Source organism: Gopherus flavomarginatus, chromosome 18 (assembly GCF_025201925.1).
Source record: "Gopherus flavomarginatus isolate rGopFla2 chromosome 18, rGopFla2.mat.asm, whole genome shotgun sequence".
Lineage (NCBI taxonomy): Eukaryota > Metazoa > Chordata > Testudines > Testudinidae > Gopherus > Gopherus flavomarginatus.
This window is the reverse complement of record NC_066634.1, coordinates 1,175,194-1,197,998: the sequence shown is the minus strand read 5'-3', so window position 1 is coordinate 1,197,998 and position 22,805 is coordinate 1,175,194. Positions and strand designations below refer to the sequence as shown.

Sequence of the window (22,805 nt, the reverse complement as noted above, 5' to 3'; positions counted from 1 at the left end):
ACTAATCTGGGGTGTCTGTAGCCACCCCTGCTTTGTACAGAGCGGTGCTAATGACCCCCAAGAACCCCTATGTCGTACCCCCCCCCGTGCAGGCCCGGAGCTCGGCCTTTGGATGTAAGTTATTTTCAGGAATAAAAACTCTTTTCAGAAATTGGGTCTCCGGCCCTTTAATTGTGGGGTGAATTGACCACCTGAGCCAGCGAACACTCCCCTACGAGGGACAGGCCCCATGCCCTCCCCCCGTGCTGGCCAACACCCCCCCCCTACGGGGGACAGGCCCCGTGCCCTCCCCCCGTGCTGGCCAACAACCCCCCTACGGGGGACAGGCCCCGTGCCCTCCCCCCGTGCTGGCCAACAACCCCCCTACGGGGGACAGGCCCTGTGCCCCTCCCCGTGCTGGCCAACACCCCCCCTACGGGGGACAGGCCCTGTGCCCCTCCCCGAGCCAGCCAACCCCCTCCCCACATGGGGGACAGGCCCCATGCCCTCCCCCCGTGCTGGCCAACACCCCCCCCCACGGGGGACAGGCCCTGTGCCCCTCCCCGTGCTGGCCAACACCCCCCCTACGGGGGACAGGCCCTGTGCCCCTCCCCGAGCCAGCCAACCCCCTCCCCACATGGGGGACAGGCCCCATGCCCTCCCCCCGTGCTGGCCAACACCCCCCCCCTACGGGGGACAGGCCCTGTGCCCCTCCCCGTGCTGGCCAACACCCCCCCTACGGGGGACAGGCCCCATGCCCTCCCCCCGTGCTGGCCAACACCCCGCCCTACGGGGGACAGGCCCTGTGCCCCTCCCCGTGCTGGCCAACACCCCCCCTACGAAGGACAGGCCCCATGTCCTCCCCCCGTGCTGGCCAACACCCCCCCTATGGGGTATAGGCCCTGTGCCCCTCCCCGAGCCAGCCAACCCCCCCCCCCACATGGGGGACAGGCCTCATGCCCTCCCCCCCGTGCTGGCCAACACCGCCCCTACGGGGGACAGGCCCTGTGCCCCTCCCTGAGCCAGCCAACCCCCCCAACATGGGGGACAGGCCCCATGCCCTCCCCCCGTGCTGGCCAACACCCCCCCTACGGGGAACAGGCCGCATGCCCTCCCCCCGTGCTGGTCAGCACCCCCCCTACGGGGAACAGGCCGCATGCCCTCCCCCCGTGCTGGTCAGCCCCCCCCCTACAGGGGACAGGCCCCATGCCCTCCCCCCGTGATGACCAACACCCCCCCTATGGGGGACAGGCCCCGTGCCCCTCCCCCCCTGAGCCGGCCAACACCCCCCCTGCGGGGGACAGGCCCCATGCCCTCCCCCCCGTGCTGGCCAACACCCTCCCTACGGGGGACAGACCCCGTGCCCCTCCCCGAGCCGGCGAACACCCCCCCACCCACACACACACGGGACAGGCCTCGTGCCCCCCCAAGCCGGCCAACACGCCCACACGGGGGACAGGCCCCATACCTACCCCGGAGCCGGCCAACACTCCCCCACCCTGGAGACAGGCCCTGTGCCCCACCCTGAGCCGGCGAACCCTCCCCCATACACACGGAGGACAGGCCCCGTGCCCCCCCGAGCCGGCCAACCCACCCCCCCACACACACGGGGGACAGGCCCTGTGCCCCCCCGAGCCGGCCAACACCCACACACACACACGGGGGACAGGCCCCGTGCCCCCCCGAGCCGGCCAACTCACCCCCCCACACACACGGGGGACAGGCCCTGTGCCCCCCCGAGCCGGCCAACACCCACACACACACACACGGGACAGGCCCCGTGCCCCCCCGAGCCGGCCATCACCCCCACATGGGGGACAGGCCCCATACCTACCCCCGAGCCGGCCAACACTCCCCCACCCTGGAGACAGGCCCTGTGCCCCACCCCGAGCCGGCGAACCCTCCCCCATACACACGGGCGACAGGCCCCGTGCCCCCCCGAGCCGGCCAACACCCACACACACACACGGGGGACAGGCCCTGTGCCCCCCCTAAGCCGGCCAACCCCCCCACACGGGGGACAGGCCCCATACCTACCCCCGAGCCGGCCAACACTCCCCCACCCTGGAGACAGGCCCTGTGCCCCCCCGAGCCGGCCAACCCCCCCCCCACACACACACGGGGGACAGGCCCTGTGCCCCCCCGAGCCGGCCAACCCCCCCACACACACACACGGGGGACAGGCCCTGTGCCCCCCCGAGCCGGCCAACCCCCCCACACACACACACGGGGGACAGGCCCTGTGCCCCCCCGAGCCGGCCAACCCCCCCCCCCACACACACACGGGGGACAGGCCCCATACCTACCCCCGAGCCGGCCAACACTCCCCCACCCTGGAGACAGGCCCTGTGCCCCACCCTGAGCCGGCCAACCCTCCCCCATACACACGGGGGACAGGCCCCGTGCCCCCCCGAGCCGGCCAACACCCACACACACACACGGGGGACAGGCCCCGTGCCCCCCCGAGCCGGCCAACCCCCCCCACACACACACACGGGACAAGCCCCGTGCCCCCCCGAGCCGGCCAACACCCCCACATGGGGGACAGGCCCCATACCTACCCCTGAGCCGGCCAACACTCCCCCACCCTGGAGACAGGCCCTGTGCCCCACCCTGAGCCGGCGAACCCTCCCCCACACACACGGGAGACAGGCCCCGTGCCCCCCCGAGCCGGCCAACCCCCCCCCCCACACACACACACGGGGGACAGGCCCCGTGCCCCCCCGAGCCGGCCAACACCCACACACACACACGGGGGACAGGCCCCGTGCCCCCCCGAGCCGGCCAACACCCCCACGCGGGGGACAGGCCCCGTGCCCCCCCGAGCGGGCCAACACCCACTCACCCACCCACAGGGCACAGGCCCTGTGCCACCCCAAGAAGGAGGAGAGGCCCCATGCCCCCCTGAGCTGGCCAACACTCCCCCACACTGTAGACAGCCCCGTGCCCCACCCCGAGCCAGCCAACCCCCCCACACACATAAGGGGGACAGGCCCCATGCCCCGCCCGAGCCAGCCAACACTCCCCCACACTGTAGACAGGCCCCGTGCCCCAGCCCGAGCCAGCCAACCCCCCACACACGGGGGACAGGCCTTGTGCCCCCCCAAGCCGGCCAACACTCCCCCACACTGTAGACAGGCCCCGTGCCCCAGCCCGAGCCGGCCAACCCCACACACACACACGGAGGCGAGGCCCCATGCCCGCCGGAGCCGGCCAACCTCCCACACACACACGGGGGACAGGCCCCATGCCCCCCGGAGCCGGCCAACCCCACACACACACATAGGGGACAGGCCCCGTGCCCCCCGGAGCCGGCCAGTCCCTGCCATGGGGCTGGATTGGAGCCAGCGCCCCTAGAAGGAAAGGCCTCTCCCCCATTCCCCTCTCAGCCAGGAGATGGGGGGCTGGGGCTGGAACAGGGTAGGGGGCTCATTGGGCTTGGGAGGGAAAGAGACGTCTGGCCTGGCTGTGCCTGGAACCCCCCCCCCCCCTTTATTGGGGGGTCTCAGCCCCGGTACTGCCGGAGAGATTGCTACGACCCCCCTCCCCTCCCCTCCCCCACTGCCCCTCCCCCTCCCCCTCCCGGGATTCCCCCACGTGGACCAGCAGCTGTTCCCCTCCCCCGCGGGGGTGCACATGCGCTCAGGCAAAATGAGCAGCAGGAAGGGTGAGGGGGACAGTGGGGGTCAAGGGGGCTGCCGGGAGGAGGAGAGCGGGGTCGAGGGCTGGGGGGTGCTGCCAGGAGCACCCCCCACTGACCCTGCCTCTCCCCCCCAGGTCCAGGCAGCTCCCAGGGCAAGAAACCCAAAAAGAAACACAGGAAAGAAAAGGGACCAGTAGCCACGGCTCCCAGGTGAGAGGGGCTGCGGGTCGGGAGTGAGGGGCACCGACGAGGGCTGCGGGTCGGGAGTGAGGGGCACCGACTGGGCCGTTCCCCTCCCAGCTGAGCCCTTGAGCCCATCTGCCCTGGTCTCTGGGCTTCCAGCCTCACCCCTTGTGCATGGGAGGGGGGCTGGTTCGGGGGCCTTATTCAGGGCCCCCTGACCCAGGGCGGCTGGTTCGGAGGGGCGTTATTCAGTGCCCCCTGGCCTGGGGTAGTGCTGGTTCGTGGGGGGGTGTTATTCAGGGCACCCTGGCCCGGGAGGGAAGTTAGTTCGTTGGGGGGGGGCTTGGTGCCAGGCCCGGATTCCTTCCCCTGGGCAGGCCCCAGCTGGCCGGGAGCTATTTTTAACGCCAGCTGGGGGGTGAGGTCATTGCTGAGTCGGGGGCACGTATCCCAGCATGCAATGCAACCCCCCAGACGGCCCAGCCTAGCTGGACCCAAGTCCCTCCCTCTGTGGGACCCCCAAATCTTCCCTTCCCGGGCTAGACCCCCCCTTCTGTGCCTGGGACCCCCCAGAGGTGGCTGCATCTCGGACTGGTGCCATGGGGGAGCCGCCAGACGGACCCAGGTATGTGGGGGAGACGCGCTGCACCCCAGGGGGGGCCACATCCCAGCTCCGGGGGGGTCACTAACCCCTTTGTGTCTCTCTCCCCAGGGTGCCCCAACCCTCCAGCCCCACAGAGCTCTCCCCTGCACCACTGCCGCCTCTGGCCCTGCCCCCCACGGCCGGGGGGCACCTGGGCTCCGACGACGAGGAGCAGGAGGACCCCAAGGACTATTGCAAAGGTGGGGGGGGGTCTGGGACATACCACTCGGTGCGAGGGGGTAGGGTTGACAGGCACCATGGGGCTAACTGGGGAGTGGTGGAGAGGATACGGGGGGGGGGCATGAACCACAGGGGATGCCATGGGGAGGGACGTACCACGGGGAGGGGTGGGGGTGGGATGCCATGGGGAGGGATGTACCAAGGGAGGTGGCCACAGAGAGGGATGAACCACGGGGAGGGGTGGGGAAGTGAGGAGGGGCAGGGGGGCCACGAGGAGGGATGTACCACTGGGGCAGGGGATGTCACAGGGAGAGCCATACCATGAGGAAGGGTGTGAGAGGATGGAGGGACATTCCACATGATGGGGCGGGAGGGTGCCACGGGGAGGACGAGGACGTACCACATGGATGCCTGGGGGGACACAAAAAGGCAGGAGTGCCACATGGAGGGCCATACCATGTGTAGGGGGCAGGGGGTTTCGGTCTGCACCAAAGCAATCTCCCCGGGGGGGAGACACTGGGGGTCGTGGGGCTCCACCCCCCTGGTGGCAGCAGCTGATCCCCCATCCCCCCCAGGCGGGTATTACCCAGTGGCAATTGGGGACCTGTTCAACGGGCGCCACCACGTGGTCCGAAAACTCGGCTGGGGCCATTTCTCCACCGTCTGGCTCTGCTGGGACATCCAGTGAGTGGGGGTGGCGGGGGAGGGGCCCGGACGCCTGGGTTCTCTCCCGCCTCTGGGAGGGGAGTGGGGTCTAGTGGTTAGAGCGGGGGGGGCTGGGATCCAGGACGTCTGGGTTCTCTGCCCGGCTCTGGGAGGGGAGTGGAGGCTGGTGGGTTAGAGTGGGGGTGGTGCTGGGAGCCCAGACGCCTGGGTTCTGTCCCTGGCTCTGGGAGGGGAGTGGGGTTTAGTGGTTAGAGCAGGGGGAGCTGGAAGCCTGGACTCCTGGGTTCTCTCCCCAGCTCTGGGAGGGGAGTGGTTAGAGCAGGGGGCAGGGGGGACTGGGAGCCCGGACACCTGGGCTGTCTCCCAGCTCTGGGGGCCGGGGGGCTCTGTGGGGCACTAACCTCCCCCCCCGCAGGCGAAAGCGGTTTGTGGCGCTGAAGGTGGTGAAAAGCGCCAGGCATTACACCGAGACGGCCATGGATGAGATCAAACTGCTCAAATGTGTGAGTGCTTCCCCCCGGCGGCCCCCTACCTCCCTCTGTCACCCCAATTCCCACCTCTGGCTCCCAGCCTCTCCCCCTCCCATCCCCCCACCTCTGGCTCCCATCTCAGGGCCATGGGGTGGGCAGGAAAGAAGATAGTGTGGGGCTGAGAGTTGGGGGGGCCCAGACACCTGGGTCCCCACATCCTGCCTCAGCGCAGCGTGCCCCCCCCCACGACTTTCCACCCCCACAGGTGCGGGACTCAGACCCCAGCGACCCCAAGAGAGAGACCATCGTCCAGCTCCTCGAGGACTTCAAGATCTCGGGCATCAACGGCGTCCGTATCCTTCCATGGGGAACCCAGGCGTCCGGGCTCCCAGCCCCCCCTGCTCTAGTCACCAGCCCCCCTGCCCCTCCGAGAGCTGGGAGAGAACCCAGGCGTCCGGGCTCCCAGCCCCCCGCTGCTCTAGTCACCAGCCCCCCTGCCCCTCCCAGAGTCGGGAGAGAACCCAGGCATCCAGGCTCCCAGCCCCACTTTCCTTGACGCCTGGGCCCAGATGTCTGCATGGTGCTGGAGGTGCTGGGGCACCAGCTGTTGAAATGGATCATTAAATCCAACTACCAGGGCCTGCCCCTGCCCTGCGTGAAGAGCATCTTACGCCAGGTACGGGGGGCCGAGCCCCCACTGTCCCGGGGGGGTCAGGGCCCCCGACTCAGCCAGGAACACGGGCTGAGCCAGGTATCATCAGGAGGAGGGAGAAAACTTGTTCACCTTAGCCTCCAATGAGAGAACAAGAAGCAATGGGCTTAAACAGCAGCAAGGGAGATTTAGGTTGGACATTAGGAAAAAGTTCCTAACTGTCAGGGTAGTTAAACACTGGAATAGATTGCCTAGGGAAGTTGTGGAATCTCCATCTCTGGAGATATTTAAGAGTAGGTTAGATAAATGTCTATCAGGGATGGTCTAGACAGTATTTGGTCCTGCCATGAGGGCAGGGGACTGGACTCGATGACCTCTCGAGGTCCCTTCCAGTCCTAGAGTCTATGAGTCTATGAGTCTAAGCTCGTAGGTCCAGAGACCGGGACCCCTCAGCCGGGTCCATCCTGGGGGTGGGGAGCCCGGACCCCGGGTCTGGGCCCCCCCCGTCTCCCCAGCCAGCCCCACACTGACCCCCCCGCCCCTCCTCCAGCCCCCCCCGGCCCCTTCTCCAGCCTGGGTCCGGTGTCCGGGCAGGCGTCACCTGGCCCCAGGGACCCCCCTGTCTCCCCAGCCAGCCCCACACTGACCCCCCCCCCAGCCCCTCCTCCAGCCTGGGTCCGGTGTCCGGGGAGGTGTCACCTGGGCCTGTTGTACTTAAAGTTCTGCCCAGGGTCTTTCAGGGGGAATGAGGGAAAAGGCCCCATCAGTGATACAGGTGTCAATTTACCCTGTGTCATATGCGGGGGTGTGGGGGGGAGAGCGTGTACACACACACACACACACACACAGACTCACTCATGCACACACGCGCACACTCGCACACACACACACGCACATACTCACTCATGCACACGCACACACACACGCACATAGACTCACTCATGCACACATGCACACACACATGCACTCACACATACACACACTCACACACGCACATAGACTCACTCATACACACATGCACACACACACACGCACTCACACATACACACACACACTCATACACACACACACAGACTCACTCATACACACATGCACGCACACACACACACGCACATAGACTCACTCATGCACACGCACACTCACGCACACTCACACACGCACATAGACTCACTCATGCGCACATGCACACACACTCTCACACATACACACACACTCATCCACGCACACACTCACTCATACACACATGCACACACACACACGCACATGCACACGCACACTCATCCACACGCACACACACTCACTCATACACACATGCACACTCACACGCACACACACTCACACGCACACAAGCACACCCTGTCTTGTTGTTACCAATTAGTTGCTCTCCCAACTGCACTGGCCGGTGAGTTAGATGGGGGAGGGGATGGAGCCGGGCTTCTGCCGATCCTTGGGGGGCTCAGCTGTCCCGGTCCGTACGGTCCTGTGCGTGCCCCCAGGGGCTGGGTTTGGAGGTGCTGGGGGGAGGCTCAGCTGCCCCGGTCCGTACGGCCCCGTCTGTGCCCCAGGGGCTGGGTTTGGAGGTGCTGGGGGGAGGCTCAGCTGCCCCGGTCCGTACGGCCCCGTCTGTGCCCCAGGGGCTGAGTTTGGGGGTGCTGGGTGGGGCTTAGCTGTCCCTGTCCATACGGCCCTGTGCATGCCCTCAGATGCTGGGTTTGGGGGTGCTGGGGGGAGGCTCAGCTGTCCCGGTCCATACGGCCCTGTGCATGCCCTCAGATGCTGGGGTTGGGGGTGCTGGGGGGAGACTCAGCTGCCCCGGTCCGTACAGCCCCGTCTGTGCCCCCAGGGGCTGGGTTTGGGGGTGCTGGGGGGAGGCTCAGCTGCCCCGGTCCGTACGGCCCCGTCTGTGCCCCAGGGGCTGGGTTTGGGGGTGCTGGGTGGGGCTCAGCTGTCCCGGTCCATACGGCCCTGTGCATGCCCTCAGATGCTGTGTTTGGGGGTGCTGGGGGGAGGCTCAGCTGTCCCGGTCCGTACGGGCCCATCTGTGTCCCTAGGGGCTGGGTTTGGGGGTGCTGGGGGGCTCAGCTGCCCTAGTCCGTATTGCCCTGTATGTGCCCCCAGGTGCTGCAGGGCCTGGATTACCTCCACACCAAGTGCAAGATCATCCACACAGACATCAAGCCGGAGAACGTGCTGCTGTGTGTGGGCGAGGGCTACATCCGGCGCCTGGCGGCCGAGGCCACCCGCTGGCAGCAGCTGGGCGGAGCGCCCCCCTCTGCCTCCGCTGGTAGGGCCCCCCCAGCCCCGGACGCCTGGGTTCTCCCACAGGGCTGGTGGTTAGAGTCGGGGGAGATGGGCCCTGGACACCTGGGTTCTCCCATGGCACTGGGGGGCAGTAGGGGCTGGTGGTTAGAGCGGGGGGAGCTGGGCCCCGGACACCTGGATTCTCCCACAGCTCTGGGGGACAGTGAGGGCTGGTGGTTAGAGTGGGGGAAGGTGGGGGCCCGGACCCCTGAGTTCTCCCATGGCTCTGGGGGGAGTGATGTCTGGTGGTTAGAGCGGGGGGAAGCTGTGGGCCTGGACACCTGGGTTCTCCAAAGGCTCTGAGGGGGAGTGGGGACTGGTGGTTAGAGTGGGGGGCGCTTTTCTGAGACTCTTGACCTCGTCTCCCCCCCAGTGAGCTCGGCCCCCCAGGGGATGGAGGTAAGTTCTGCGTCGGGGGGCTGGACGCCCTCGCTCACCCACTGCCTCACGCGCCTGCCTGGGCACCTGCTCACTCTCCCTTCCCCACTGGGCACACGTCTCTGTCTGCCTGGTTCCTTCCCGGCACGGCCCTTCGCACGCTCTGGTCCTTCCCCGCCTGCTCAGCACGGCCCTTCGCACGCTCGGGTCCTTCCCTGCCTGCCCCTTTGCACGCTCAGGTCCTGCCCCACCCACCCGGCACGGCCCTTCGCACATTCGCGTCCTTCCTCGCCCACCTGGCACAGCCATTCGCACGCTCGGGTCCTTCCCCACCCACCCCTTTGCATGCTCGGGTCCTTCCCCGCCTGCCTGGCACGGCCCTTCGCACGCTCAGGTCCTTCCCCGCCTGCCTGGCACGGCCCTTCGCACGCTCAGGTCCTTCCCCGCCTGCCTGGCATGGCCCTTCGCACGCTTGGGTCCTTCCCCGCCTGCCCGGCACGGCCCTTTGCACACTCGGGTCCTTCCCCACCTGCCCAGCACAGCCGTTCGCACACTCAGGTCCTTCCCCGCCTGCCTGGCACGGCCCTTTGCACGCTCGGGTCCTTCCCCGCCCACCTGGCACAGCCCTTTGCATGCTCGGGTCCTTCCCCACCCGCCCCTTTGCACGCTCAGGTCCTTCCCCGCCTGCCTGGCACGGCCCTTCGCACGCTCAGGTCCTTCCCCGCCTGCCTGGCACGGCCCTTCGCACGCTCAGGTCCTTCCCCGCCTGCCCGGCACGGCCCTTTGCACGCTCGGGTCCTTCCCCACCCGCCCCTTTGCACGCTCGGGTCCTTCCCTGCCCGCCGGGCACGGCCCTTCGCATGCTCGGGTCCTTCCCCACCCGCCCCTTCGCACGCTCGGGTCCTTCCCCGCCCGCCGGGCACGGCCCTTCGCACACTTGGGCTGCTGGTCACACTGCGCCAGGTGCTGGCTTTGTCCCCATGTGGCCTCCACTCCGGCAGATCTCCCGGAACCGGCGCAGGAGGCTGAGGCGGAAGCAGAAACGTCAGGGCCGGCTGCTGGCCGAGCGGCTGCGGGACCTGCAGCGGCTGGAGGAGCTGGAAACGGGGGGCCCCCCCCGGGGCTCCCCCCTGCCTGGGGCCGACTCCGACGCACAGGAGGGTGAGTCAGCAGGGATGTGGGAAGGAGGGAACATGGGGGGCTCAGCGGGGGAGGGGGAAGTTGGGGCTCGTGGGGGGATAGCGGGAAGTCGGGGGTTGGGGGGGTTGTGGGGGAGGGGGAAGTTGGGGGTTAGTTGGGGGAGGGGGAAGTCAGGGGCTCGGGGGGTTGTGGAGGGGGAACTGGGGGGCTCGGGGGCTAGCGGGGGAGGGGGAAGTTGGGGCTCGTGGGGGGATAGCGGGAAGTCGGGGGGTTGGGGGGTTGTGGGGGAGGGGGAAGTTGGGGGTTCGTTGCGGGGGAGGGGGAAGTCAGAGGCTCGGGGGGGTTGTGGAGGGGGAATTGGGGGGCTCGGGGGTTAGCGGGGGAGGGGGAGGTTGGGGCTCATGGGGGGATAGCAGGAAGTCGGGGGGTTGGGGGAGTTGTGGGGGAGGGGGAAGTTGGGGGTTAGTTGTGGGGGAAGGGGGAAGTCAAGGGCTCAGGGGGTTGTGGAGGGGGAATTGGGGGGCTCGGGGGTTAGCGGGGGAGGGGGGAGTTGGGGCTCGGGGGGGATAGCGGGAAGTCGGGGGCTTGTGGGGGGGTTGTGGGGTTGTGGGGAGGGGGAAGTTGGGGGTTTGTTGCGGGGGGAGGGGGAAGTTGGGGGTTCGTTGCGGGGGAGGGGGAAGTCAGGGGCTCGGGGGGTTGTGGAGGGGGAATTGGGGGGCTCGGGGGTTAGCGGGGGAGGGGGAAGTTGGGGCTCGGGGGGGATAGCGGGAAGTCGGGGGCTTGTGGGGGGGTTGTGGGGTTGCGGGGGGAGGGAGAAGACAGGGCTGATGGGGGAGTTTGTGGGGTTGCTTGCTGGTGGGGGAGGGGAATGGCCCCCCCGTCATTCTGGGGCTCACCCCCCCGCTGTCTCCCCCAGAGTGGCCCCTCCGCAGGCAGGGCAGCCTGGCCAGCAGCCCACAGAGCCAGACCTCGTCCTCCGGCTTCCAGGCCCTGCCGCCCGACGACGCCTGGAACGGCCACTTGGGGGGGGCGCCCCCCCGCCGGCCCCCCAGCCCCGACTCAGCCACCTCCGGCGTCTCCACGGCCTCCGGCTCGGGCAGCTCGGGCCGGCGGGAGCGCGGGGGGCTGCTGTCGCCCAGCGGTGAGTGGGGGGCACCATGGGGCAGGCTGGGGGCAAGGGGGGGTCTGAACAAGGGACATGAGGTCTCACCCCCCCTCTGCCCCCCCCAGCTCCGTTCAGTGCCTCCGAGTTCCTGGTGAACCCCCTGGACCCCCAAAATGCCGACCGCATCCGAGTGAAGATCGCGGACCTGGGCAACGCCTGCTGGGTGGTGAGGGGGGGATCACACAATGGGGCAGGGTTCTCGGGGGTGGGATCCAAGGGTAGAGTGGGAGTTCTAGGGTGGCTGGATTCAGTGGGGCGGGGGGGCCGGGATCTGTGGGTCGCGGGGGGCTGGGTTCTGGGGGTCGCTCTCCCCCCTGTTCACACACACACACACACCTGTTTCAGCACAAGCACTTCACCGAGGACATTCAGACCCGGCAGTACCGGGCCCTGGAGGTTCTGATCGGTGCCGGCTACAGCACCCCCGCCGACATCTGGAGCACGGCCTGCATGGTACGCCCCCGCCCGGACCCCCCCGAGCCCCCCCAGCCGGGCCCGGCTCCCCCATCAGCACCCCCGCCGACATCTGGAGCACGGCCTGCATGGTACGCCCCCGCCCGGACCCCCCCGAGCCCCCCCAGCCGGGCCCGGCTCCCCCATCAGCACCCCCGCCGACATCTGGAGCACGGCCTGCATGGTACGCCCCCCCGGACCCCCCCGAGCCCCCCCAGCCGGGCCCGGCTCCCCCATCAGCACCCCCGCCGACATCTGGAGCACGGCCTGCATGGTACGCCCCCCCGGACCCCCCCGAGCCCCCCCAGCCGGGCCCGGCTCCCCCATCAGCACCCCCGCCGACATCTGGAGCACGGCCTGCATGGTACGCCCCCCCCGGACCCCCCCGAGCCCCCCCAGCCGGGCCCGGCTCCCCCATCAGCACCCCCGCCGACATCTGGAGCACGGCCTGCATGGTACGCCCCCCTCGGACCCCCCCGAGCCCCCCCAGCCGGGCCCGGCTCCCCCATCAGCACCCCGCCGACATCTGGAGCACGGCCTGCATGGTACGCCCCCCCCGGACCCCCCCGAGCCCCCCCAGCCGGGCCCGGCTCCCCCATCAGCACCCCCGCCGACATCTGGAGCACGGCCTGCATGGTACGCCCCCCCCGAGCCCCCCCAGCCGGGCCCGGCTCCCCCATCAGCACCCCGCCGACATCTGGAGCACGGCCTGCATGGTACGCCCCCCCTGGACCCCCCCCAGCCGGGCCCGGCTCCCCCATCAGCACCCCCGCCGACATCTGGAGCACGGCCTGCATGGTACGCCCCCCCCGGACCCCCCCCAGCCGGGCCCGGCTCCCTCATCAGCACCCCCGCCACCATCTGGTGCATGGCCTGCATGGTACGCCCCCCCCCGAACCCCCCAGCCGGGCCCGGCTCCCCCATCAGCACCCCCGCCGACATCTGGAGCACGGCCTGCATGGTACGCCCCCCCTGGACCCCCCCGAGCCCCCCCAGCCTGGCCCGGCTCCCCCATCAGCACCCCAGCCAAGCCCACCCCCGCAGCTGAGCCCGACCCTCTGTTCTCCGCAGGCTTTTGAGCTGGCGACAGGCGACTACCTCTTCGAGCCGCACTCGGGGGACGAGTACAGCAGGGACGAAGGTGGGGTGTGCCCCGATACTGGGGTGGCTGGGCGCGGGGGGGCAGGGGACATGGGTCCAGGACTGACCCTCCATTTGCCCCCCCAGATCACATCGCCCACATGGTGGAGCTGCTCGGCGAGATCCCCCCCCAGTTTGCGCTCTCGGGGCGCTACTCACGGGAATACTTCACCCGCCGAGGTGAGGGGCGGGGCAGAGCCCTTGGTCAGGAAGGGGCTGGGGTGGGGGGGCTGGGGGGCAGGAGAGGTTTGGATGTTCAGGGGGCCCTGGTGTGGGGAGTCTGGAGTCCAGGCTTGGCAGGTCTCTGGGGTATCTGGGCTCTGGGGGGTGTTGGGGGTCTGGGCTTGGGAGGGGGGCCCAGCTAAGGGGGTTGGGGCTCAGGTGCTGGGGGACTCTGGGGGGGTCTGGTGGGGGGCCCTGGCCCAGCACTGATGGCCCCCTGCCCCCCCAGGTGAGCTGCGGCACATCCCCAGCCTGCGGCCCTGGGCGCTGGGCGCGGTGCTGCGGGAGAAATACGAGTGGCCCCGGGAGCAGGCGGCCGCGTTCGCCCAGTTCCTGCTGCCCATGCTGGAGTTCCTGCCCGAGCAGCGCCCCACGGCGGCCCAGTGCCTGCAGCACCCCTGGCTGGGCCCCTAGGGACCCCGGCGTCCGGCCGCCCAGCGCCCCTGGCTGGGCCCCTAGGAACCCCGGCGTCCGGCCGCCCAGCGCCCCTGGCTGGGCCCCTAGGAACCCCGGCGTCCGGCCGCCCAGCGCCCGCAGCGCCCCTGGCTGGGCCCCTAGGACCCCGGCGTCCGGCCGCCCAGCGCCCCTGGCTGGGCCCCTAGGAACCCCGGCGTCCGGCTGCCCAGCGCCTTTAGGGCCCCAGCTGGGTGCCCCCCAGGGACCCCGGCATCCGAGCTGCCCTGTGCGGGGGGTGGGGGCAGAGTGGGGGGCACGGGCTGGGCGCTCAGGGGAAGTTCTGGGCTGCCCTGCGAGGGGGGCGGGGGCTGGGCCCATCTGGGGGTCCTGTAGGGGGGCTGCCCCCCGGCGTGACACTTGATTAAACCGTTTCACAAAACCCTCGTGTCTGTGTGATCGGGCGGGGGGACAGGGACCCAGGTGTCCGGGCTCCCAGTGTGCCCTCACCCACAGTGGGAGGGGCCCCAGGCATCCGGGCAGGGGCCAAACAGGAGGCGGAGCCAACAGAGAGAGAGAGACGTTTATTCCCCGTGGGGGGCGCTGGCCCCACGGCGACGCACACAGCAGCACTGACAAGGACGGGGGGGGGCGGGGGGCTATAGGCCCGCCCCATGGATCGCCTGGCTGGGGGGCACCGGCCTGCGCGGCCCCTTGGCCTTGGCCTGAGAGTGGGGTCCTCTCCTGCGGGAGAGAGAGGGGTCAGAGAGAACCCAGGCGTCCTGACTCCCGCACCCCCCCATCCAAGACACGGGTGCGCCCAGATTTCCCCGTCTCACCGCCCGCTCCAGGCAGGGAGGGCCCCAGGCGTCCGGCTCCGCCCCCACCCCCCCAGCATCCAGCTCCCGACTCCGCCCCCCAGCATCCAGCTCCTGGCTCCGCCCCCCAAGGGCCCCCGCTCCGCCCCCCCACGGGCCCGCAGCTCCACCCCCCCCACAGTGTCCGGCTCCGCCCCCCCACAGCATCCAGCTCCCGACTCCGCCCCCCCAGCATACAGCTCCCGGCTCCGCCCCCCAAGGGCCCGCAGCTCCGCCCCCCCACGGGCCCGCAGCTCCACCCCCCCCACAGTGTCCGGCTCCGCCCCCCCCCCAGCATCCAGCTCCCGACTCCGCCCCCCACGGGCCCCCGGCTCCGCCCCCCCCACAGTGTCCAGCTCCCGGCTCCGCCCCCCCCCAGCATCCAGCTCCCGACTCCGCCCCCCAAGGGCCCCCAGCTCCACCCCCCCCCAGTGTCCAGCTCCCGGCTCCGCCCCCCCCCCCCCAGCATCCAGCTCCCGACTCCGCCCCCCACGGGCCCTCAGCTCCACCCCACCCACAGCGTCCAGCTCCCGGCTCCGCCCCCCCCACAGCATCCAGCTCCCGGCTCCGGCCCCCCACGGGCCCCCAGCTCCACCCCACTCACAGCGTCCAGCTCCCGGCTCCGCCCCCCCACGGGCCCCCAGCTCCGCCCCCCCACAGCATCCAGCTCCAGGCTCCGCCCCCAAGGGCCCCTGGCTCCGCCCCCCCACGGGCCCCCCCGCTCCGCCCCCCCACAGCATCCAGCTCCTGGCTCTGCCCCCCAAGGGCCCCCGCCTCTGCCCCCCCACGGGCCCCCAGCTCCACCCCACCCACAGTGTCCAGCTCCCGGCTCCGCCCCCCCAAGGGCCCCCCAGCTCCACCCCACCCACAGTGTCCAGCTCCCGGCTCCGCCCCCCCAAGGGCCCCCCAGCTCCACCCCACCCACAGCGTCCGGCTCCCAGCTCCACCCCCCCACGGGGCTCCCAGCTCCACCCCCCCAGCATCCAGCTCCCGGCTCTGCCCCCCCAAGGGCCCCAAGCTCCGCCCCCCCCCCAGCATCCAGCTCCCGGCTCTGCCCCCCCACGGGCCCCCGCCCCCAGCTCCGCCCCACCCACAGCGTCCAGCTCCCGGCTCCGCCCCCCACGGGCCTCCACCCCCACCTCTGCCCCACCCACAGCGTCCAGCTCCCGGCACCGCCCCCCCCACGGGCCGCCGCCCCCAGCTCCGCCCCACCCACAGCGTCCCACTCCCGGCACCGCCCCCCACGGGCCCCCGGCCTCCGGCTCCGCCCCCCCGGCTCACCCTGGCCCTAGCTGCACTGGCTCCAGCCGCTGGCCGTGCGGACGTGACGCAGGATGGACTGGACGGCCCCCGACGTGGTGCCCTGGCCCCCGATGTCCGGCGTGTGGGTCTGTGGGGAGGGGCTGGTTAGAGCGGGGGCGTGGCCATGAACTGGGGCTGCCCCCTGGGGCAGCTTCTCTGGGGGCAGAACCGCGACCCACCTGTCCCACAGGGGCAATTACCCCTCACAGGAAGTCCCTCCCCCAGAAGAGGGGATTTCCTGTCCCGGTAGCCTGCGATTGGCCACTGCTGAGGGAAGAGGTGGGACTTGTGCTTCTGCTCGGAATCTCCCTACCATTAAGGCAGGACTTCCTGACCCAGCTGCCTGCCGCTGGCCAATGTTAGGGGAGGAGGGCGGGACTTCCCCCCTTGCCAGCCAAGGAAGGGGCGGGGCTTACCGCCTCGTCGTCCAGGGAGGCCAGCACTGCCTGGCGGATGGTGGTGGCGAAGCTGTGGAGCCTGCGAGGGGAGGAGCAAAGGGGCGGAGTCAGAGCAGCAAGGCCCCGCCCACCCAACAGGTACCGCCCCCAGGGGGAAGAGAATAGAGGGGGAGGCCCTGAAGATGGGGCAGGGGACACTCACGGGACGGGGGGGGGCTCACTGGAGGGGGAAGGGAGGACGAGGGGGCACACGGGGGTGGGTGGGGCTCACCAGAGGTGGTCCAGCATCATGCAGCGGGGGGGCTCACCAGAGGGGGGCGAGGGGGTGCACAGGTTGGGGGGCACGGGGGGCTCACCGGAGGTGGTCCAGCATCATGCAGGCGGCGAGCAGGGTGAGGGGGCTAGCGGAGGGGAGATGGGGGGCTCAGCGGAGGCGAGATGGGGGGCTCACTGGAGCGGGGCTGGGGGTCAAGGGGGTGCACAGGTTGGGGGGCACAGGGGGCTCACCGGAGGTGGTCCAGCATCATGCAGGCAGCGAGCAGGGTGAGAGGGCTAGCGGAGGGGAGATGGGGGGCGAGGGGGTGCACAGGTTGGGGGGCACGGGGGGCTCACCGGAGGTGGTCCAGCATCATGCAGGCGGCGAGCAGGGTGGCCGTGGGGTTGGCGACGTTCTTCTGGGCGATGCTCTTCCCTGTGTTCCGCGTGGCCTGGGGGGGCAGCGCGGTGAGACCCAGTGTCCCCCCCAGCATCCCTCAGTGCAGCCCTGCGCCCCCCATTCCTGCCCCATGGCCCCCGAACCCTCACTCCAGCCAGTGTCCCCCCTGCAGCCCCCCAGCATCCCTCAGTCCAGCCCTGCACCCCCATTCCCGCCCCGCAACCCCCCAGAATCCTCACTCCAGCCAGTGTCCCCCCTGCAGCCCCCCAGCATCCCTCAGTCCAGCCCTGCGCCCCGCGGCCCCCCGAACCCTCACTCCAGCCAGTGTCCCCCCCGCAGGCCCCCAGCATCCCTCAGTGCAGCCCTGCGCCCCCCATTCCCGCCCCGCAACCCCCCGCAACCCTCACTCCAGCCAGTGTCCCCCCCAGCATCCCTCAGTCCAGCCCTGCACCCCCATTCCCACCCCGCGGCCCCCCTGGCACCCTCACTCCAGCCAGTGTCCCCCCTGCAGCCCCCCAGCATCCCTCAGTGCAGCCCTGCGCCCCCCATTCCCGCCCCGCAACCCCCCGCAACCCTCACTCCAGCCAGTGTCCCCCCCAGCATCCCTCAGTCCAGCCCTGCACCCCCATTCCCGCCCCGCGGCCCCCCTGGCACCCTCACTCCAGCCAGTGTCCCCCCTGCAGCCCCCCAGCATCCCTCAGTGCAGCCCTGCGCCCCCCATTCCCGCCCCGCAACCCCCCGCTCACAGTCTCGAAGACGGCAAAGTCCCTCCCGTAGTTGGCACCGGGCACCAGCCCCGGGCCCCCGACCAGCCCCGCACACACGTTGTTCACGATGTTCCCGTAGAGATTGGGCATCACCATGACGTCGAACTGCTGGGGGCGGGACACCAGCTGCGGGGAGAGGGGGGTCAGGAGGCCTGGGCTCGCTCCCCGGCGGGGCGGGGCGGGGGGGCCCGGACGCCGGGGTTCTCACCTGCATGGTGGTGTTGTCCACGATCATGCTCTCGAAGGTGATCTCCGGGTAGCCGCCCGCCACCTCCCGGCAGCACTGCAGGAAGAGCCCGTCGCCCAGCTTCCTGCGGGGGGGGGGGGAGGTGAGCAAGCGCTGCCCGGCCCCCCGTGCCCCCCAGCCCTCCCCCCAGGGCCCGGCACCCACATGATGTTGGCCTTGTGCACGGCGGTGACCTTGGCGCGCCCGGCCTCGCGGGCCAGCCGGAAGGCGTAGTCGGCGATGCGCAGGGACCGTGCCTTGGTGATGATCTTCAGGCACTCGACCACGCCGGAGACGCTCTGCGGGGGGCGCAGACCTGAGCCCCACGGAGGGGAGGGGCACGGCTGGGCGGGGCCCAAGGTGAGCACAGATCTGGGGAGAGGGGGGCACTGGCTCCCAGGGGCGGGTGGGATTCCCAGGCAGACAGGACCCCGGGGGTGGGGCTCCCAGGGGCGGTCGGGACCCAGGACGTGGGGCGGGGCCATGGCAGGGGCCCATGGGGGGCGGGGCAGGACGGGGCTCCTGGGCAGAAAGGACCCCAGGGGATAGGGGTCCTGGGGATGGGTGGGGCCCGGGGGTGGGCGGGACCCCAGGGGGCGGGGCGGGGGCCCGGGGGGCACCTCGTGCTCCAGGCTGCTGTACTCCCCCTCCGTGTTCTCGCGCACGATGAGGATGTCGATGTCCCGGTGCCGCGTCAGCACCCGCGGGAGGCTCTGGCAGTGGATCACGTTGGCGTAGAGATCCAGGCTGGTGCTGGGGGGGGGACAGGGTCAGAGCCCCCCCCGGCTCCGCCGGCGCCCCTCGCTGCCGACCCGCAGCCCCCCCCCGGCTCCGCCGGCGCCCCTCACTCCCGACCCGCAGCCCCCCCCAGCTCCGCCGGGGCCCCTCACTGCCGACCCGCAGCCCCCCCAGCTCCGCCGGCGCCCCTCGCTCCCGACCCGCAGCCCCCCCAGCTCCGCCGGGGCCCCTCGCTGCCGACCCGCAGCCCCCCCAGCTCCGCCAGCGCCCCTCGCTGCCGACCCGCAGCCCCCCCAGCTCCGCCGGCGCCCCTCGCTCCCGACCCGCAGCCCCCCCAGCTCCGCCGGGGCCCCTCGCTGCCGACCCGCAGCCCCCCCCAGCTCCGCCGGGGCCCCTCGCTCCCGACCCGCAGCCCCCCCAGCTCCGCCGGGGCCCCTCGCTGCCGACCCGCAGCCCCCCCCAGCTCCGCCGGCGCCCCTCGCTGCCGACCCGCAGCCCCCCCAGCTCCGCCGGCGCCCCTCGCTGCCGACCCGCAGCCCCCCCCCCAGCTCCGCCGGGGCCCCTCGCTGCCGACCCGCAGCCCCCCCCCAGCTCCGCCGGGGCCCCTCGCTGCCGACCCGCAGCCTCCCCCAGCTCCGCCGGCGCCCCTCACTGCCGACCCGCAGCCCCCCCCAGCTCCGCCGGCGCCCCTCACTGCCGACCCGCAGCCCCCCCCAGCTCCGCCGGCGCCCCTCACTGCCGACCCGCAGCCCCCCCCAGCTCCGCCGGCGCCCCTCACTGCCGACCCGCAGCCTCCCCCAGCTCCGCCGGCGCCCCTCACTGCCGACCCGCAGCCCCCCCCAGCTCCGCCGGCGCCCCTCAGTCCTAACCCGCAGCCCCTCACCCTCCGGCTCGTAGCTGCGCACTCACCGCAGGATGTTGTTCCGGGATTTGTGGGACGGGGGCAGGTTGTGGTTGGTCTCAATGTTTCCTGTCAACCAGAAACAGAAACGGGTCAATCCCTGAACACAGGAATCCAGATCACACGGGGACCCCCCAGGGGCGGGGCGGGGGACACGGGGACCCCTCAGGGGCGGGGCGGGGGGCCCAGCACCCGGGGACCCCCGGGGGCGGGGCAGTGTGGCTGGGGACCCGGGGACCCCTCGGGCGCGGGGCAGGGGGGCTGGGGACCTGGGGCCCCTCAGGGGCGGGGGCGGGGACTTGAGGACCCCACCAGCACTGGGACAAACCCTTCAGGGCGACGCGGTTTCGCCGGATGGCCATGATCGCGTTCTGAATATCATCCTCCGCCACCTGCGAGCTCACCCGCACCTCCTCAAAGTCCACCGGGACGCAGGCCTGCCTGGGGGAGGGGAGAGAGACAGGACGCCTGGGTTCCCACATGCTCAGGGTCAGCACTGGGGGCAGCTGCCCTGATCCCCCCCCTACCTGAATACCTCCTTCACGTGCAGCATCAGCTCCGGCCCGATGCCATCGCCTGGGATCATGGTCACGGTGTGACGCCCGCCGTACTTCGCGGGAGGAGGCTGCGGAAAGAGGTGGTGTGAGAGAACCCAGGAGTCCTGGCTCCCAGCCCCCCTGCTTTAACCCACCAGCCCCCACTCCCCTCCCATAGCCGGGAGAGAACCCAGGAGTCTGGGCTCCCAGCCCCCCTGCTCTAACCACCAGCCCCCACTCCCCTCCCAGAGCCGGGGAGAGAACCCAGGAGTCCTGGCTCCCAGCCCCCCGACTCTAACCCACCAGCCCCCACTCCCCTCCCAGAGGGGGGAGAGAACCCAGGAGTCCGGGCTCCCAGCCCCCTGTCCCTCCCACTGGCCCCCCAGTCTGGGAGCAGTACTCACGATGGGGGTGTGCTGTGGGTCCCAGGATGCACAGATGGGGTGCGGGGGGAGACAGAAGGGAGTTAGTACAGCTCAGTGCAAAGGGGGCCGGGTGGTGGGGGCCAGGGGGGTCTTCCCAAGGGACACCTGGGTGGTGGGGGAGGGGTCTGAAGCTAAACGCACAGGCCACAGTACCCCCAGCCCCCCCAATCCTTGACCCATCCTGTCCCCCCCGGCTGTCAGCGCTCTGGGGTCAACCCACGGGGAGAGGGGGCTGCCAGGTCTATCCCCTAGGGCGCTGTGGCGCTGGCTAAGCATCCTGTGGCAGGGAGTTCCCCAGGCTGCCCACTGTCCCTCCGCTGGGGGGGGGCTGCCAGGCCTGTGCGCCGTGGCGCCCGCCCAGCGTCCTGTGGCAGGGAGTTCCCCAGGCTGCCCACTGTCCCTCCGCTGGGGGGGGGCTGCCAGGCCTGTGCGCCGTGGCGCCCGCCCAGCGTCCTGTGGCAGGGAGTTCCCCAGGCCGCCCGCTGTCCCTCCGCGGGGGAGGGGGCTGCCAGGCCTGTGCGCCGTGGCGCCCGCCCAGCGTCCTGTGGCAGGGAGTTCCCCAGGCCGCCCGCTGTCCCTCCGCAGGGGGGGGGCTGCCAGGCCTGTGCGCCGTGGCGCCCGCCCAGCGTCCTGTGGCAGGGAGTTCCCCAGGCCGCCCGCTGTCCCTCCGCGAGGGGGGGGGCTGCCAGGCCTGTGCGCCGTGGCGCCCGCCCAGCGTCCTGTGGCAGGGAGTTCCCCAGGCCGCCCGCTGTCCCTCCGCGGGGGGGGGGGGGCTGCCAGGCCTGTGCGCCGTGGCGCCCGCCCAGCGTCCTGTGGCAGGGAGTTCCCCAGGCCGCCCGCTGTCCCTCCGCGGGGGGGGGGGGGGGGGGGGGGGCTGCCAGGCCTGTGCGCCGTGGCGCCCGCCCAGCGTCCTGTGGCAGGGAGTTCCCCAGGCCGCCCGCTGTCCCTCCGCGAGGATGGGCGTGGCTGTCCGTGCCCCCGGCTCGGGTGTGATGAGGAGGTCGCGACCCTGCCGCTGGCCCCGCCCCACTCGCCAAGCCCCGCCCACGGGCAGAGCAGGGGTTGGGGGGGACTCACTGACGTCAGGGTCCGGCGCTCGGCTCCTGGCACCTGGGGGAGAACAAGGGGGCAGGTTAGAGCTGGGGGGGAGCCCGGACGCCTGGGTTCTCTCCCCGACTCGGAGGGGGGGGGTCACTCTTGCTCACCCCAGAGGATGCTGGGAACTGGGCCCAGGCGTTGGCGTCTCTCTGGCGCCCTCTGCGGGGTTGGGCGAGATCACCCTCTTTCATCCCCCCACCCCGCAGGCAAAGGGGAACTGCAGCCAATCAGAATCGGCCGCTTCGCTGTGTCCCGCCCAATCGGGGAAACCGGCCCAATCAGCAACAGCCGAAAGGACGAACCCAATAGAAAAAGACTCACCAGATTGGCCCCGCCCCAATCTTTGAAAGTTTCTCTTTCCCGCCCCCTCGGGCATCGCAACCAATCGGCTCCGCTCTGATCGATCAAACCCCACCCACCCCCTTCGCGTCTTCCAATCAGAAGTAAGCGTCTGACTCTCCCCGCCCTTTTCCATCGCCCGATCAACTCAAAGCTGATGGGACCGCCCTCTCCCCAACCGCAGCCAATCACAGCCTCGACACCTGTTACTCCCGCCCCCTCTGGTGTCCTCTCCAATGAGGAGGCCGCTGCCCCGCCCATTTCACTCCCTCTCGTCCAATCAGGAGCCGCCCCCGCGGGTTAAGCCGGGCCCGCTGGCCGGTCCTCCCGCCGAAGACCCCCCCCCGCTCACCGGGCGGGGCGCCAGCAGGGCCGCTCTCCACAGCTGCCTCACCGCCATCAGGGCCGCAGTCATGGCAGAGCCGCGCACGAGACACGGGAGCAACGCGCGCCCGCTACCGCGAGAACTAGTCAGCGACATCCCGCGAGAGATCCGACCTGGAAATCTCGCGACGTTTCTCTGTGGAGAACTGGCGTGCGCGCGTGCGCAGTGAGGCAATCCGCGCCTATTTTCCGCGATCGTCAGCGCCATATACGTCCCGGCGGCCATTTTGTATCATCCCGTTGGGGGCTATCTCGAGACGTCCTAAGAGACGCATGCGCATTGACGGCCCTTTGGCTTGTTTCTCGCTCCTTGGGGGCAAATAAGTCTCGGCGGCCATTTTGTCCCTGGAAGTTTCTGTGATTGGTAGGGAGGCTTCGCGAGAAGTCGGAGCGCGCGTGCGCATTGAGGAGGCCGCGCCTTTTCTCGTTCGCGGGCGCGCTAAAGACGTCTCAGCTGCCATTTTATTTCTCGAATTTCCGTGGAAATCTCGCGAGCGCTAGCTCGGCGCAGGCCCCGTAGTCACCCGGCGTCTCTTCTCGCTCCGCCTGGCGCTAGATAAATCCCGGCCGC

General features: G+C 70.8%; 2 protein-coding genes across 9 annotated transcripts; one reads left to right on the top strand and one right to left on the bottom strand.

Moving 5' to 3' along the window:
* Positions 1-50: 50 nt before the first annotated feature.
* On the top strand, positions 51-13,638 carry SRPK3 (SRSF protein kinase 3). 3 transcript variants are annotated; one of them, XM_050927237.1, is made up of 16 exons: positions 51-114; positions 3,757-3,832; positions 4,518-4,648; positions 5,204-5,312; positions 5,710-5,797; positions 6,030-6,117; positions 6,334-6,440; positions 8,535-8,700; positions 9,091-9,116; positions 10,097-10,256; positions 11,152-11,376; positions 11,466-11,566; positions 11,746-11,853; positions 12,925-12,994; positions 13,081-13,173; positions 13,445-13,638. In XM_050927237.1, the coding sequence occupies exons 1-16, from the start codon at positions 51-53 to the stop codon at positions 13,627-13,629; spliced, it is 1,797 nt and encodes a 598-aa protein (XP_050783194.1). In that variant the 3' UTR covers positions 13,630-13,638. The 3 variants fall into 3 exon arrangements, with proteins under 3 accessions (XP_050783194.1, XP_050783195.1, XP_050783196.1); XM_050927238.1 differs by lacking the exon at positions 51-114 and adding an exon at positions 3,616-3,646; XM_050927239.1 differs by lacking the exons at positions 51-114; positions 3,757-3,832 and adding an exon at positions 4,327-4,430.
* Positions 13,639-14,176: 538 nt separating this feature from the next.
* On the bottom strand, positions 14,177-22,686 carry IDH3G (isocitrate dehydrogenase (NAD(+)) 3 non-catalytic subunit gamma). 6 transcript variants are annotated; one of them, XM_050927312.1, is made up of 14 exons: positions 22,203-22,686; positions 21,491-21,523; positions 20,393-20,413; positions 19,980-20,077; positions 19,781-19,893; positions 19,461-19,521; positions 18,434-18,566; positions 17,979-18,112; positions 17,796-17,898; positions 17,567-17,713; positions 16,778-16,872; positions 16,184-16,244; positions 15,747-15,855; positions 14,177-14,352 (listed from the first exon to the last, which is right to left on the bottom strand). In XM_050927312.1, the coding sequence occupies exons 1-13, from the start codon at positions 22,458-22,460 to the stop codon at positions 15,754-15,756; spliced, it is 1,359 nt and encodes a 452-aa protein (XP_050783269.1). In that variant the 5' UTR covers positions 22,461-22,686; the 3' UTR covers positions 14,177-14,352; positions 15,747-15,753. The 6 variants fall into 6 exon arrangements, with proteins under 6 accessions (XP_050783269.1, XP_050783270.1, XP_050783273.1 ...); XM_050927313.1 differs by having other exon boundaries at positions 20,393-20,404; positions 22,203-22,685; XM_050927316.1 differs by lacking the exon at positions 22,203-22,686 and adding an exon at positions 21,619-21,717.
* Positions 22,687-22,805: the final 119 nt, after the last annotated feature.